Source organism: Sinohyriopsis cumingii, chromosome 4 (assembly GCF_028554795.1).
Source record: "Sinohyriopsis cumingii isolate HCF-2022 chromosome 4, ASM2855479v2, whole genome shotgun sequence".
NCBI lineage: Eukaryota > Metazoa > Mollusca > Bivalvia > Unionida > Unionidae > Sinohyriopsis > Sinohyriopsis cumingii.
Window position 1 is genome coordinate 143,810,236 of NC_142964.1, and position 16,688 is coordinate 143,826,923.

A 16,688-nucleotide genomic window follows, 5' to 3' on the forward strand; every position below is an offset into this window, starting at 1 on the left:
TCAGACATCCAGTATGGCTAGCACAGCAGCCATCTTGAAAATCTTGTTATCACTAGTCCTGCAGAACAGATGATCATATCAACATGGGGCTTTCAAAAAGGATTCTTTGATGTCCAGATGGACCTTAATAAACATGGAGACAATCTCATGTCCAATATGGTTATCATGGCAGCAATCTTGAAGATCTTGTTATTGCTACAGAAGTCATATTTGCATGGGATTTTCAGCAGAATTGTTACGATGATTATTTGGACCTAAATGAAATTAGTGCCACCTGGACATACAGTTTGGACCCCAGTGATCAGCTTGAAAACTTTATTAATGCTACTCTACGTGAATGGATAATTATATCAGCATGGGGTTTTAATGATATGTAACTAGTCCTAAATGAAAATGGTGACAATCTGATGTCCAGTAAGGCCACCACAGCAGCCATCCAGAAAATCTTATTGCTACTCCTGATGAATCAACACAGGGTTTTCATAGGAAGGCTTCTTACGATGTGTGGTTTGTTCTAAATAAATTTGTGGCAATCTGATAACCAATATGGTGTTGAAAATCTTGGGTGTATTTATGTAGTATGTAGTAATGTTTTACAGTATCACAGCAAATAACGGCAACATGTGCCAGCTAATGGTAAAGTTCACAAAGCTTAAAAAAAAATGAATTGCACACAAAGATGCACGATACTACTTATCCTATCACCATTGCATTTTTACCTAAACTTCATAGGATGAAAATGGTGAAGTGATAACTAGTACGGTTGCAAAGGCAGCCATCTTGTAAGTCCTTCCATTGCAACTCTTCTTAAATGTAAAGTCATATTGATGTGGGGTTTTCACCAGAAGATTAATTATGATACATAGATTGGTTCTGAACCAAAATGGTGCTAATCTAACCTCAGATATTTCAGCCACAATGAACATGTTGAAAATCTTGTCACTAATCCTCTTGAATGGATTGTCTTATAAAGAATATCAAGCTGTTTTCAACACTCAGCAATTTCAAAGATGAAATAGTCATATTGTAAATTGTTGGTAATAATTTTTGGACAGTATACCATCAGTTCCTTTGAAGGTCTTTTCGATTTATCTAATAGCCATAACACAAATTTCATAAAACCAAGGTGGTTGTATGGTGGAATTTTACTGTACATTGAATTCTGATCTAACTTGGTTTTAATTTTCCTTAGCAGATGTATTATTTATGCTCAACTAATCATCTTCCATTTGCTTTTCAGGTCCATCATTCAACTACCTTGATGCTCCAGTCCTGAGGGTCACTGGTGCGGATGTCCCAATGCCCTATGCTAAAAACTTGGAAGACAATGCTAACCCTCAGGCTGGCAACATAATTAGATCTGTCAAAAAGTCACTGAATATTAAATAACATCATTTATGTCCAGGATAGATATGTGCTCTCCTATGCCATTGTTTGAGTAATACTGCAGCAGTTGAGTGAACTGTTTTTGTGTCTGATCAGGGTTTTCTTCATAAACACACCGTTAGTGAGAGCTGTTATACTACAGCTAGTATTAACTTAGGGATTCTCTAAAGCAATATACTGTCATTCCATGCACTAAACAGTAATCCATATGTCAATATATTTTATACTTTATTATTGTTGTAGTATCTATTTTCAAATAACTACTGGATACAGTGTAACACTAATATTAATGACTCCACACTCAAGTAAATAACTGGTTAGAAAGTTGTATTTGTCCATAAAATGTTACATCAAGCTGTCACAGTCTGGAACTGGCCACCAATTTTAAAAAACATCCTGGAGTATATAGCTGAATTTCCACTTTTCTTTTTTTATAAATTGGTGTTTTTTTTTTATCAACATGCTTTGAATATTTTCATTCTTTTCCTGTCACATTCCTACTTCAGGGAAGCTTGTTTGTTTATTTTAAGAGGTGGTGGTTTGAATTCTTTATTTTGAAACTTCTTGAAGGGAAAGGATTAAATGTTAATGAATTAAGCTTTATTTATTTGTGTTTTCACTAAATATTATCTTGCACTTATTTCAGTACTCATGATTGAAATTTACCTCTACAGTATCGAGTAGGCTGACAAAGTGGTTTACCAAAACTGTGATATGCACAAGTTTTTTTAGGATCTGTTAAAATAGAATGAATGGCTGACTGCAGCTTTTAAAATTAGTGCATGATGGATGACAGGAATGATGAAACTGAAAATAAATTAGAAATGTACCAGTCTTTTATCAGGAAGTATCTGATTGTTTTTACTCACTAGCAGTTTGTTGTTTTTTTCTTTCTTTCCATCCTTGCATCTCATCTCATTGCTTTATTGGCATGAAGTTATTTATCCATTTCAAGTCTATAACATGCTGTCTAATCTCAGTTGCTAAGAAAGCACATTTCTTTAATGATATACACTTTTCTATATTTAGCTTTATTTGTCTTTTGGCTCTGGAAAAGCGAGTCTAGCCATGTAAAGGGACATAACTCAAATTTTAATTCTTAGTTAAATTATACTCTTAATTCCCATGGTTTTGTTTGATAGTTCTTTGTGGATCATTTCAATACAAAATGATTGTCAGCAATAATTGCTTCAGTATTTTCTCCCAAAAATTTTTTTTATGAATTTTTATTCAATGAAAATGAGAGAAAAAGTCGAAGAGAAGGGAAGATGAAAATAATTAAATTTAGATCACATTTTTTTTTTGTTGGGGTGGGGGATATTGGTTTTTGCTCATGATCATGAAAGAGGAACATGATTATCATATATTCCACAATTCATATTCTTCTCTTTGTTCCAGTTTAATGTGCTGTATTTACCTTAACCTTCAAGCCTTCAGTAATCACAGTCATAATCCAGGAGAGTTCATGGGATAGCCTGTTGTCTCTAGTCTTTCCCTCCATTACCACAAGTTTGTTATTGCTGCTCCATCTAAACTGCTTGGAGAATTTCCATCAAACTTTACACAGATATTCAACCCAAGATCTAGTTGGTCCTAAATAAAAATGGTGCTGCTCAGACATCCAGTATGGCTCTCACAGCAGCCATCTTGAAAATCTTGTTCATGCTATTCCTCCTGAATAGATTGCCATACCAGCATGGGGTTTTCACTGGAATACCTCTTATGAAATATAATTGGTCCTTTATGAAAATGGTGCCAATCTAATATTCAGTATAGCTGCCATGGGAGTCATATTGAAGGTCTTGTTATTGCTACTATACTTAAATGGAAAGTCATAATGATATGGTTTTCACCTTAAGACTTCCTTCAAATGTATTGTTGGTCCTAATGAAAATGGTGCCACGTGGACTTCAGTGTAACCACCGCAGTGGCCATCTTGAAATGTTGTTATCACTACTCAACCTATATAGATAGTTATATCAGCATTGGGTTTTCACAACAATATTTCTTATACTATCTAGTTGGTCCTGATTGAAAATGGTGCTGATTTGACACTCCAGTATGGACCACTACAGCAGCCTTCTTGACAACCTTGTTATTGCTGCTTTACCTGATCATAAAGTCTTATCTTACTTTGAAAACCTTGTCCTTTAAAAATACCAGGAAGGGTTTCAACACACAGTTAAAAAAAAGAAATGGCATCATTTCCTGGAATTCTTTTCAGCCCGTAGAGCAACAGTGGACGTGTGTTTAACTTTAATTTTTTAGGTCTGCACTAATTTTTAACATTTGCTTTATTTATGGTCTTGTTTAACTGTGCACTAGAAAGCATACATTACTTTTTTTTAATATAACATACCTTTTAATCATGAATAAAGCCCTTATTTTTGGAAGAAAGTATTTTTAACCAATTCAACATTAAATCAAGTCTAATTCTTTATTGATCATTTTGACACAGAAATTACATTACCCCATCATGTTTGAGGAATTATGAGAAAGTTTTTAACCAAATTTAATATAATTCCAAGGTTCTTAACAGAAATTAATTTGTAACAGTTTACTGGATTATAGACTTGTACTTCAAGACCTTAATGCGAATTAATACTTAATGGATATTTTTATAGGTAACATCACATCAGGAATGATAACCCAAACAACCAGCATTAATTAAGTACCTTGGATATGCTGTCTGGTATGAATTATCCAACATTTGATTTCATTTTATTTAAAAGTTCATATATTCAGCTGCAATATTTAAAATCCAGATAATTATGTTGTTATCATTGTTTTGTTGACAATCTATACTTTATCAAGTCTATGACCAGATATACTGTTATCTCATACTATGAGAATAATTTAGGATAATAACAGTTGAACATTTAAAGTAATGTATTCAAGGTCATTTGGCACCATGGAAACAAATATAAGTTTATAAGCCACTTGTTGGGTTGGGAAGTCTAAAACTTTTTGTAAGACCCATCATGACATGTGTGCATATAGTGTAACTTAACATTATCCATCTGTTCGTCCATTGCTCCTTGAGGTTAGGTAATTTCCAGCTCTGTGGCGGGGCATCTGTGTTCTGTGATCACATTTATTTCTATTTTAACAATGTAAAACAGTATTCATTTTGAAAAAAATTCTTTCAAATGGAACCTATAGTCAGATCTGTAAGTAGTGACCACATATAGAAAAATTTAAACTAGCCTTTCTACACGAGCGACCTTTGTATGCAGGTTCATTTTTCAAAGTTAATTATTGAACAAATACCATGCACAGAATATTATTATTGTTATTCCTGTTAATGTTCTATTCAACAAAATCTTAAAATGTATATGTTGTTTTCTTCCAATGCTGTGTTCTACACAAGAGTACTGTATCCTGCTCACCTTATTCCATTTAATAAATTATATCCTGCTCACCTTCATCCATTCTATAAATTAAATTATCACTGACTCATAAACAAAACCCAAATTCAATGATCTTGGGTTATAATGTGCTCCATGAGCAAGCATTAATTTCACTACTAGTTGACAGTTCACATTACAGTGAAACAGACAGTTCACATTACAGTGAAACAGAACTGTTGTTGTTGTTGATCTAGGGTTTAACGCTATTTTTCAGCACAAGATAGGCTATACATGGCGGCCAGTATAACTGGTGGAGGAAGAACCCTGGAAAACCCAGGGAAGAACCACCGACCCACAAGAAGCTACTGGTGGGCTTTTCCCACGTACCCACGCTAGCCTAGCCTTGGACTCGCACCCACGCAGACAGAGGTGAGATGGCATTGATCCGGAACGGTGAGCGCTTTAGACCACTCGGCCACTCGGGGCCCCGAAACAGAACTGACATTCGGTCAGTTTATATAATCATGCGTAGAAACAACTGTTCACACTTAAAACCAAATGCATTGACTCTTCTTCCTTTGTTGATAATAACTTCCAAGCTTTCAAGTCTGACATCTCGACACATTGAGTTACATTGGCATTGTGACTGAATTGTGATGAGTATATGCAAGATGAAAAGGTTTACTCATTGATTTGCGTTATACCTTTATCTAAACAATGATATAAAAGTTTAATTTGTATGCATAGTGAACTCACTGTTCTAGTGACAGCTTCAAGTGGGTAAAAACCATTATTTGGTTAGGAAACACCGGGCTGTGGACAGTGGCAACGATGTGACATATACATGACTTTTATAGAGGAAATTACCAGGGGGAGAGTATAGTGACCAGGTGATCATTAGGACATATATGACTGAACTTGCCTTAATGGAATTATCAAATATATTCTCACTCCGGTAAGAGATATCACAAGTCCTAGAGAAAATCAGTGATTAGGATCAAGGATTAGAAGTTAAGAATTTTTAAATTTGGTGCTTTTTGTTCCTTTAGGTATCATGATAGTGATTAAATCTCTTATATTTCCTGCCTTTGTTCTACATTTTTGATGAAATCCACTGCATTAGTTATAAGTTTGATGCACAAAGACTGTCTTATGTTAGACACTTACTTGGACACATTGAAAAAAGATAGCATTTTTTAAAAATAGTTGCATTTTAATGAAATGACTGGAATTATGTGTAGGCGACTTTTCTGGTACTGATTAAGTCACACCTGTTTACTCTGTCATTCTATGCAAAAAGCCTACAAGAACTAGATGAACATATTACCATACTTTCTGTTTGGGCATGAATGCTGCTCTCTGTTGAATTTAAGTGACATTCTTTACTAGTTAGCAAATCTGATAAAATCAGAGAAAAAAAAGAGTTTCTTTGGGATTACAGAAAGATGCAATAACAGCTGTTTGACCTAATTAGTGTTGAGATACCTATGCTGAATTCATTTCGTTTGTATTCATATAAACGTTTTGTGCATCCGTGATATTTGCACCATTTTGAGTGTGAATTCTAGTGCACTGTCCTTATCTGTTGAAGGTTGAAACTTTAGTAAATTTTTGCAGTTTTTAGATTGTTGGAGAAATTGTAGATCTGTTGGAATACTCGAGAGCACAAAACATAAATGTCGACATCAAACTTTGTTCCGAATATGCATGACTTTGTATTTTTGTATATCTTATTTTAATACTTGTATGAATATGCAACTTAATGCCATTATTGAATCACTATCAAACAGTATGAATCTCACTGACCTGGCATTGAATTGGTTCAATTCTTTAAACACCTCCCCCAGTCCATGGACAGTAGTCTGTAAATACAATGAAATGCTATTAATTAGACATGTATACATGTTATTGATGATATAAAGAAGTGAACTTATATATATAAAAGCAATCATTCATTCATTCAACAGGAAAACAGTAAAAGATATGCTTCCTATATTCCTTCTAATGCTTTTGTATCTGTAAAACATCTGTTGAAAACACATCTTGATGTGGAGTGTCTGCAGAGGCAGATTTCACTGAAGATTTAAATATGGGACTAAGTCAATCAGTTTAAGATCAACGCATGCACCAGGTTCTCATGAAATGGATAGTGTTATGGACATTTTGAAAAATTGCAAATTCATAATTGTTATGGGTTACTTCATAGATTATATCAGTGCAATGGTGCTTCAATTACATAATCCTGAAAGATATATTGAAGTGATTTCAAAACGTGTTCAACAATTTTTATAAATACTTTGATACACCTTCATGATACTATGCAGTGATACACTTTAATGACATGGTATACATTGATACACTTTTATGACACTATACATTGCTACAGTTTAATGACACACTATACATTGATACACTTTAACAACGCACTTTACATTGATACACTATGACACATTATACATTGATATGCTTTAACGACACTTTATATTGATACACTATGACACATTATACATTGATATACTTTAATGACACTATCCACTGATACACTTTGATCACTATATATTGATAAACTATGACATGCTATTCATTGATAAATTTTATTACACTATACATTGAGACTATAATGTCACTATACATTGATGCACTGTCACTATGCATTGATACACTATGTCACTATACATTGAGACTATAATGTCACTATACATTGATACACTTTAGTGACATTATACATTGATATAATTTAATTACACTATACATTGAGACACTTTAATGTCACTATACATTGATGCACTGTGACTATACATTGATACACTATGTCACTATACATTGAGACTATAATGTCACTATACATTGATACACTTTAGTGACATTATACATTGATATAATTTAATTACACTATGCATTGAGACACTATAATGTCACTATACATTAATACACTTTAGTGACATACATTGATATACTTCAATTAAACTACACATTAAGACACTATAATGTCACTATACACTGATACACTTTAGTGACATTATACATTGATATTAACTACACACTATACACTGATATACTTTAATGATACACTCACTATACAGAGACTTAGTCGATTTCTGTAATGTGGTTGAATTTACAAAATTTTAAAGTGAATGTTTTGTGAGCACTTTTAGCTATCAAATTTGTTAATTTTATTTTGTTCGATCTCTTTTCTGCATGTTTCATGATTATGTCAGTCTTGCAGATTTGTTTTTGTGTGTAGGTATTGTATATGCATGTATAGAAGTAGTTTAAATCATGAAGAGTGGCAGATTATATAACAATTGCATCCAATTGTTTAGTTACAAGAATACTTACAAAGTATAATGAACTGAAGCCAAAAGAGCTGTGGCAATGATACTGAAGTGTAAAGAAGACAAAAGTATGTATCTATTACTGATTTTTTTCTTGAATGAAAAAATAAATTTAGTATATAGACAGAATTATGGACTTGTTAACTTTTTCATTAACCTTTGATTTGTTACAAATCACACTTTTCTTGCATTCATGGTTTATAATAATGTTCACATTTCTTGTGCCGTGTTACAAAGAAATGTATTAATAGTATAATTAATGCCATTTATTGCGTAGCAATTAAGGCAGTTGCATGAATGAATAAATAAATTGTAAACTGTCAAAGAAATAGAAAACATATTTGAACAGAACTTGTGTAAATTATCAATGTTTGCCCATATACTGCCAGGGTCTATCAGTTGATAAACCCGTCTTGAGGACTGTAGCTGTTGATTTTTTGACTGTCATACAGACATAATATTGGTTGTTGTCATTGTGTGCTGCATGTTCTAGTTGAATATTGGCAGGGTTTATACCAGTTCTGGTCAGTTTGATGCTTCCATTGCAAACTACTGTTTTTTTTTGTAGCAGGTTGTTGAGTCCCTTGCTGAAGATCGTTCCCACCTGCCCTGTTTTCCATTAGTATTGGGTGCCACATCTTGTATGTTTTCTGGTTTGTTGGAAAGACCCAGTTTTCTTTGTCTCTTATTTGATCAGATAGCAGTCCATTGGGGCAGTTGTGCTCTGATGTATTCAGTGTGATGTTTCTTTAAATATGTTACCCAATCATAATACTTAGGAGAACTATTACTACCTTGTAAACCCCTCCCTCCCAGATACTACTTTTAGCTTAAGGGAAATAGTTTCCCAAGTATATTTCATTTTATTTCATTTAGATATTGTGAATGTTAATAATAATAATAATAATGAGGACTTTGTTTTGTGCCTAATCTTTAGAAGTTCTAAGCACTTTACAACATTAGACAACACCTATAACATAAAACATATATATAATGATATTATTACAAAAAACGAACAAAAACCATGAAATTAGAAAACAGAAAATGTGATGAAAATATTTAAGATAGGAAACATTATTAGGTCTTTACGTTTGTTCTTGCAGTCGCAATAAGTGCGTTTTAAGAGCACTCTTGAATGGGATCACTGTATCTTTTTGTATAAGTTCAGTGGGCTGTTCATTCCATGTTGCTGGGCCCTGGTATGCAAAAGAACATTGTCCATATGACTTCGTTTTCGTAGTGGGAATAATGAATATATGATTGTCAGAAGAGGAGTGTAAGTATCTTGCTGATGTGTACACATGGGCGAGGTTGGGTATTATTTTGTTTGTCGAATTTATGGAATGACCTTTTAACCAATGTCTGTCCATTAATGTGCTTCTGAACAGGTTAATTCGAATTAATGCCAATTTTTCAGAGTCTTTTGTGTGGTTTTTTGGCAATCTTTACTATTAAGTATTAACAGCTTGGAATTGATTCTTTGTATCTTGGAGTTTTGATATATCTAAACAATAGCTCAGATGAGTTCAATAACCAATCCTCTTTGACCCTTGGACCCAGGTCAAAGGTCATTTGCCTTTTGCATTTCATTAAGGATATACATGTGCAAATGTATATTGGCTAAACTTTGAATTTAGTAGTAGCTTGTCAACATTAGGCAAGTTTGATAATCACCACTCTGCAACATTGGTTTTAATAGCAGCAACACATTACCTCTATATTACATTACATTGCTGGTGCTTTTCATGGCACCATATCCCAGCCCAACATGAATTATATCCTCTAATTAATAATAGGAGGCAGAGAAGAAGAAATAAACATAGTTCCAGTCTGATACCTTAGTTACTTCCATCATTCGGAATATCATTCTTTTCATTGGACTTTATTTAGTTATTATGCATCTCTGAGTGATTTGAGATTTTCGCTATATATACATCTTTTATTTTGCATAATTGCCATTAATAATATCCATTTATGTGTAACAATTTATTGTTTCTCTCAGTCCCGTTTATGTTTTACATTTATCTGTGCCCCCTTTTGTGCAAGACGTGTTTCTACCTTTGTATCCCCTCATTTGGTAACTGGTGTTCGGGTAGATATTGCCTCAAAATATATTTGCTCAGTTTGTTGATGTGTTTTTCTTTCAGTCTTTCAGCGTGTCACAGTGAGTTGTCAAATGTGGTCAAAAGAACACTTGCCTCACCTACTTGGCATTTGCTCAGTGCACTTGCATGATGGATCTCCTTTATGTGTCTTATGGTCGATCAGTTGACAATTTTGGCAGAAAGCCACCACTCCTATTGTGTCAATGAGAAGGAAGCTGCATTCGTTTCATCTTCTCAGAGGCACTTTCCCATTCCATGGAAGTTTACCACACCTGTTAGAAAGTTCTGCCTTTTTCAGTGCAAGGAAAGTCATCTTCAACTCACTTCTTTAGGCCTGTGCCAAAATAAAAGGGTCTACATCAACAGACAAGTGGAATTCCCTGCATAGAGACTTCATGAGTAGGTCTCCATTGCCTCTATAGTCACAGGTTGGTGATAGGTAAACAGACCCCAATCAGCAGTCAGGCATCAGATATCACCATATGTCTGTCACCAGTCACATTGCACCAGGTTTAGGCACTGGTCAGGGTGACAATTACCAGTCGCCAGGTTCTTATAGCTAGTTTTTATCTATCACCATTGGACTTCGTTCCTTGCCCAATCAAACATGTCCCCCTCTAAGAAAGAGACCTGTTCAAAAGCCCCCATTATGTTTTCATTTAATCTATACAGAGCTTGTGGACTTCCACCTAGTGGTGAACCTGGAAAGTCGGCTTTGTACCCCGATGGCACCATGGATGATTTTCTCATGGATTGGCGGACCAGGGGCAGGCTCTAAGCCTTTTTGTCCTCTCCTTTCTTGCCATGTTCCTTTCCCATTATTAAATTAGGTGTAGGACTAGACCAGACTAGGCCTCTTTTCAGAGGCTTTGTCTGATCCAACGAATGATGCACAAATTCTCGCCACAATAACGAACAAATGGGAGGTCTCCATAGACCTCCAGATGCTTAAATACACATCGTGGTATATGAGAAAGCATGCAAGCAACTTTCCCTGTGTCAATAGTTCTTTCGTGTTTTTCGGTTATTCCTCCACCAGATAAACTGGCCGCCATTTATAGCTTATCGGGTGCAGAAAATGGCATCAAAACACAAAACCAAAAAACCTACACATCTCCATATTTCCACCTCCAATGAAATTCATGCAGTTTTGTCTGGGCATTGCTATTTTTCAATGTTGTGCTGTTACCTTTAAACTAGCTTTCATTCAGAACCTTTACAGGGGAGATGGGAGTAATAGCAAGCAGCTCAATTAAGATCATTAGGGTTCACATCATCCAACATCGAGAACAAGAGTGTACAATAATTCTTTTTTCTATATTCATCTTTCTTCTGGTTGCACTGAATGTGGCAGCAGCTCTTGTTCCCCCTTGGAAGACTTCATACAAGGCATTTCTAGTTTATGCTGCTAACAAACTGGAGACCTCACATGGAACCCAGGTCAGCTCGGATTCTTTTTGGGATCAAAATTTGATCACCACCTCAGTTGGCAGATAAAGCGTAACATGTTTCTGGATATAGTTCTGAGACATGCTCCAGAGCTTAGCTTTTTCATGTGTACCAGCACCTCAAAGTTGGGCATGGCTGACCTCCTACAGCCTGAAGGGGTATTCCTTCAGGTCTTATGGTATCAGTAGGAATCTTCCCTTCATATAAACAATCTGTAAATGCGGACATTTAGAGCTGTACTGATCTTAGACCAGAAGTGCATATGGGATGGCCTGTTTTCTTTCGTCTGTGCGCAAGTTTGCTATCGTAATCCTCTGAAACTACTTGGATGATTGCCATAAAACATTATACCCATGTTCATCGCAGGCCTATTTGGTCCAAAATGACAATTGTGCTTCTCGAACATCCATTGTGGTTGCTACAGCAGTCAACTTGAAATTTGTGTCGCTATTCCTCTTTTATGGATGGTCATATAAAGATGTAAGATGTAGTTTTCACTAAAATATTTCTTATGATGCTTAAGGTTCTAATGGTTCATTTGGAACATCCAACATTGATGTCACAATGGCCATCTCGAAAATCTTGTTTTTTTACTGATACTCCTTCTGATTGGATGGCCATAACAACATTTGGTTTTCATTAAGAGGCTTATTACGACATTCAGTTGCTCATAAATTAAAATGGTGTCGATCTGAACTTCGATGCGTAGCCCATGGCTGCCATCTTGACTAAAATTGTTATCACTACTGTACCTAAGCGGAAAGTAGTATTGTCATGGGATTTCACATAAACGGAAAGTCGTATTGTCGTGGGATTTCACCAGAAGTTTTAGGATGTTTAGTTACTTCGAAATGAAAATGGTGTCGCCCGGACATCCACTATGACCACCACAGCGACCATCTTGAATCTTTTGTTATTGTACCTGAATGGATAGTCATTTCAACATGAGATTTTCATTTCAAGATTGTCGTGATATCTGGTTGGTCCTAAATGACATCCAATATGGCCACAACAGCAGTCATCTTCCAAACTTATATTTGCTACTCCTGAACGAAAAGCCATATTAGTATGTGATTTTCACTTGAAGACTTCATATGGTGTCTTGTTTGTCGTAAGCAAAAGTGGTGTCGATTTGATATTCAATATGGCCGACACAGTGACCATGTTGAAAGTTTTACCATTACTAATAGATGTAGAGTCATATTCTTATGATAAAGCATGGCCACCATAGCAGCCATCTTGGTATTTCTGCGCCTCCTAAATGGAGGTTATATCGGCATTGGGTTTTCACTAGATAAATTATCATATCTTATTGGCCCTAACTGAAAATGGCGCCGATCTGATCTCGTATATGGCTGCCATAATGAATAAATTCTATTGAATGGATGGTTTTGTTATCATGGGTTATATACCAAAAGTCTTCAAAAGGTGTCAAGCTTGTCCTAAATGAAAGTCTTGGTGACAACCTTACATCTAATCTGCCGCCATACTTGCTAATTTGATACTCCTAGTGAATATGAGGGATGGCTTCAACACTCAACACAATTCTAAAGGATAAACGGTCTTATCCTGAACTCCTGGTAATTCTTTTCGGCCAGTACTGCGTCAGTCCCTTCAAGGGACACTTGTTCTAGCACTGCATGGTTGCGTCAAATATATGAGATTTGGACGCGTTATCATCGGTTAGTTCCGCAGAGGTCTTGGAGGCACTCGTGCACCTTCACTTTGTTTGGATGTCTGGAACCTCATCCGATGGACAACATTGGAGGGGATTACTCACAGTCCGCTATATTTCAGTCAAGAGAAATATCCTGACGGAGAGCCTGTTCATATAGGGATGGGCGGTCCACACAGACTGACATCGGTACCAACTGGTAGCAGAGAGGTTTAAGCTGCGGGAGAGGCCAATGGTAGCGGTGCTTGCAACAAGGTTGAACAACAAGCTACCAAATGATTCTTCTCCATTTCCACACCAGAGTGCATGGGCGCTACACGCCTTCAGCCTGAAGTGGGATCGATTGTATTCCTACGCTTTCCCACCTTTCAGAATAAACCCTGAAATTCTTCGCACTGTCAAGACTTTTATGCCACGACTCAGCCAGATAGTACGCCCGAACTGTCATGCTTCAACGATCTCACTGACTTGTTGGTGGGCGCTCACAAGGAATTGCCACTATGGAGGGATGTACTGTTGCGGCGCAGAGGTTCCCTTCTCAATAGAACCCATAGATTCTCCACCTTGACACATGGCTCCTATCAAATCATCTATCCGACAAGATTCGTTTATGAGCATGATGCAGACCATCACCCAGACTAGAATGTAATTGACCAAGTGGCCATTATTCTTTAATTGGTGCGGTAAGTAAAGCGTTGATTTTATTTTTTCCCTTCGACCACTGTTGCATATATTATTCTGTTTATTTTTGAAGATAAAGACTGCTCAGTCTCAACCATTAAGGGCTATATAGCAGGGTTTTTGCACCAGAGTAATTATGACATCCATGTCACACGAGGGCAATTACATATACACATTAAGCCCAATTGTGTCCGCTCAGCAAGTTGTCAAGCCATCCATCAGTTTACAGGAGAACATCCTACTGACAACAGATGGTATGTTCACTCCGACAGTCACGGAGATATCAGCTTCCCTCCTGGCTCGAAAAACCCGCTTGGCAAAAATAACATAATACATTACTTCTTTTACATTTTTCATGGGTGGGGTGGGGGTGGTGCAACTACTGCTTACCTGTTATTATTATCAATTTTCCACTCTCTCTCCTCTCTGATGCTGCTTCAGTATCGGTAGAAGTCAAGAATGATGAAAGTAACTAAGACATCAGGCGTGGAGTATATATATATATATATATATATATATATATATATATATATATATATATATATATATATATATATATATATATATATATATATATATATATATATATATATATATATATATATATATATATATATATATATATATATTTTAATTTATTTTTTGGGTTCTAAGCCTCCAAATAATAAGAGGGGTGGGGAATTTACTTTGGACTACAGACTTGCGGCAGGAAAAGTAAAAGGACAGTAATAAGATAGTAATGGGTTTTAAAGACAACTATAATTAATCAGCAACATTTTTAGTGAGTGAAAACTAGACGCCATAAGAAGTCTATTAATGAAATCCCGATGTTTGAATGACCGTCCACTCAGGAGGAGTAGCGCTAACGGGATTTTTAAGGATGTCCACCCAAGTGATCATATTGGAGGTTCAAGGTTGGACATACAGGATGTCAGATCGACACCAATTTAAGTTATTCCCTAAACTTTATAAAAATATATTCATCACCAGAAGATGCTGATATGGACAAATCACTTTGTCCCGGCAATTTGGTTAGCGTCATTGTTCTTTTTATTTTTTTCGTTCTTGGATGCTTAATGCATTGTATGAGAATAACCGTTTTTGACAGACTGCCATAATTCTTGGTAAATATTACGGTCATCACCTGTTGCGCTTATTGGCAAACCACTTTGCTCTCGCAATTTTTAAAATAAAATATTTATTGCCTTTTATTGTAAGCTTAATGAATCTTATGTCACAATTTCGTCAGCGCAAATAGTCTCATCATTTGTACGGATTGTCACGAAACTTTTAAAACAGTGTCGTCATCACCTGACCATGTGCTTATCAACAAATCAGTTTACCCAGCGATTGTTCTTATTGCTTATTTTGCACTTTATGTTGTGTACATTAATGCCGCATATGACATAGTATCGTTCGCGCAGCTACTTGCGATGTTTCTGATGGATTGCCATTTAACTTGGTCAATATTATGATCATAACTTAAGCTATGTGTATCGTTAACTTACTGTTCCTGCAATTTTGTTAGAGTTATTGCCCTGTTTGACTTTCATTTTAACGCAGTATATGACAGACAGCAACTTCTGAGTAAAATTAGTCTCAGATTGACATGAAAGTTGAGAAATGTTATGATCACCATGTAAAGATTCGCAGATGCACAAATCATTGTACTCGTTACATTTTTGTTAGAGCTATTGGCCTTTTATACATGGAATCTGATTCGTGAACACAACTAGTCTCACAGTTTTCATTGGCTCATTTTGAAACTTTGTATATCTTATGGTCAACATTTGAAGATGCTCACTTTGTTCTCATCAGTTCTGTGTGTTTTAGCCCTTCGTGTGCGGCATTTGAATGCAGTGCAAGATTTCATCTAGAGAAAGCAATTCATCTTGCATATTTTATGTACTGCTGTGAAACTTAATACATGTTATCGACATCATTTGAAGATGCACATGTTGACAAATCTTTGTGCTTCCATTATTTTTTTAAGAATTATTGCCCTCTTTTTACAAATGGCTGCATGCAATGTATGACAAGAGTTTTGTGAATGCAGCGACAGTGGCGTCACTAGGGTTGGTGTCACCCCGTGAGGTAAATCATGGTGTCACCCCCATGGATCTCCTTCCGTAACAGACCATACAGAATCCTTAGTAATGTCGTTTTGGTGCCATCCCCTCTGATGGTGTCACCCGATGCGGTTCGCAACCTCCGCACCCCATATTGAGGCTGCTGTGCAGCAACTCTTGCAGTTTTTAATGGATTGCTGTGAAAACGTGTGCATGTTATGAATATCATCAAAATATATTCATATTGACATTTTACTCGCACTATTTTCAGACGAGTTATGTGGTTTGTTTTAAAAACGATAGACTTATCTCCATCGTGGGATAAGGGTTGTATGCTCTAGAGGCAAGTGTACATTTACGTGAGCAAATTGCTCATAATCCCTCTAGCTTATCACTGAAAACACACGTGACTTGGAGATATAGCATTGACTTTTTAATGATGAAAAGGTTCCTGATATAGAGCCGTGGTGTAGCTAGGATATTTTGGCTTCTATGCAAAGCTTACCGATGGGTCCCTGCCTAATCTATAGTGTAAAAACAAAAATATAATTCGTGGGTGCCTATGCTTTGCATGCTCTTACTGTATGGTAGCTACCCCTGATTTGGAGACATGGTGTTACTTTTTTCACCAATGAAAG

General features: G+C 35.9%; 1 protein-coding gene across 1 annotated transcript in view; it reads left to right on the forward strand.

Annotated features, from left to right (window-relative positions):
• Window positions 1-8,200, forward strand: part of LOC149802242 (pyruvate dehydrogenase E1 component subunit beta, mitochondrial-like) — a 33,228-nt gene extending 25,028 nt beyond the window's left edge. Inside the window, exon 12 of the mRNA XM_089956666.1 lies at window positions 1,241-8,200. Coding sequence (XP_089812792.1) covers window positions 1,241-1,389 — 149 coding nt within the window. The 3' untranslated portion in view covers window positions 1,390-8,200. The remainder of the gene's footprint in view (window positions 1-1,240) is intronic.
• Window positions 8,201-16,688: the final 8,488 nt, after the last annotated feature.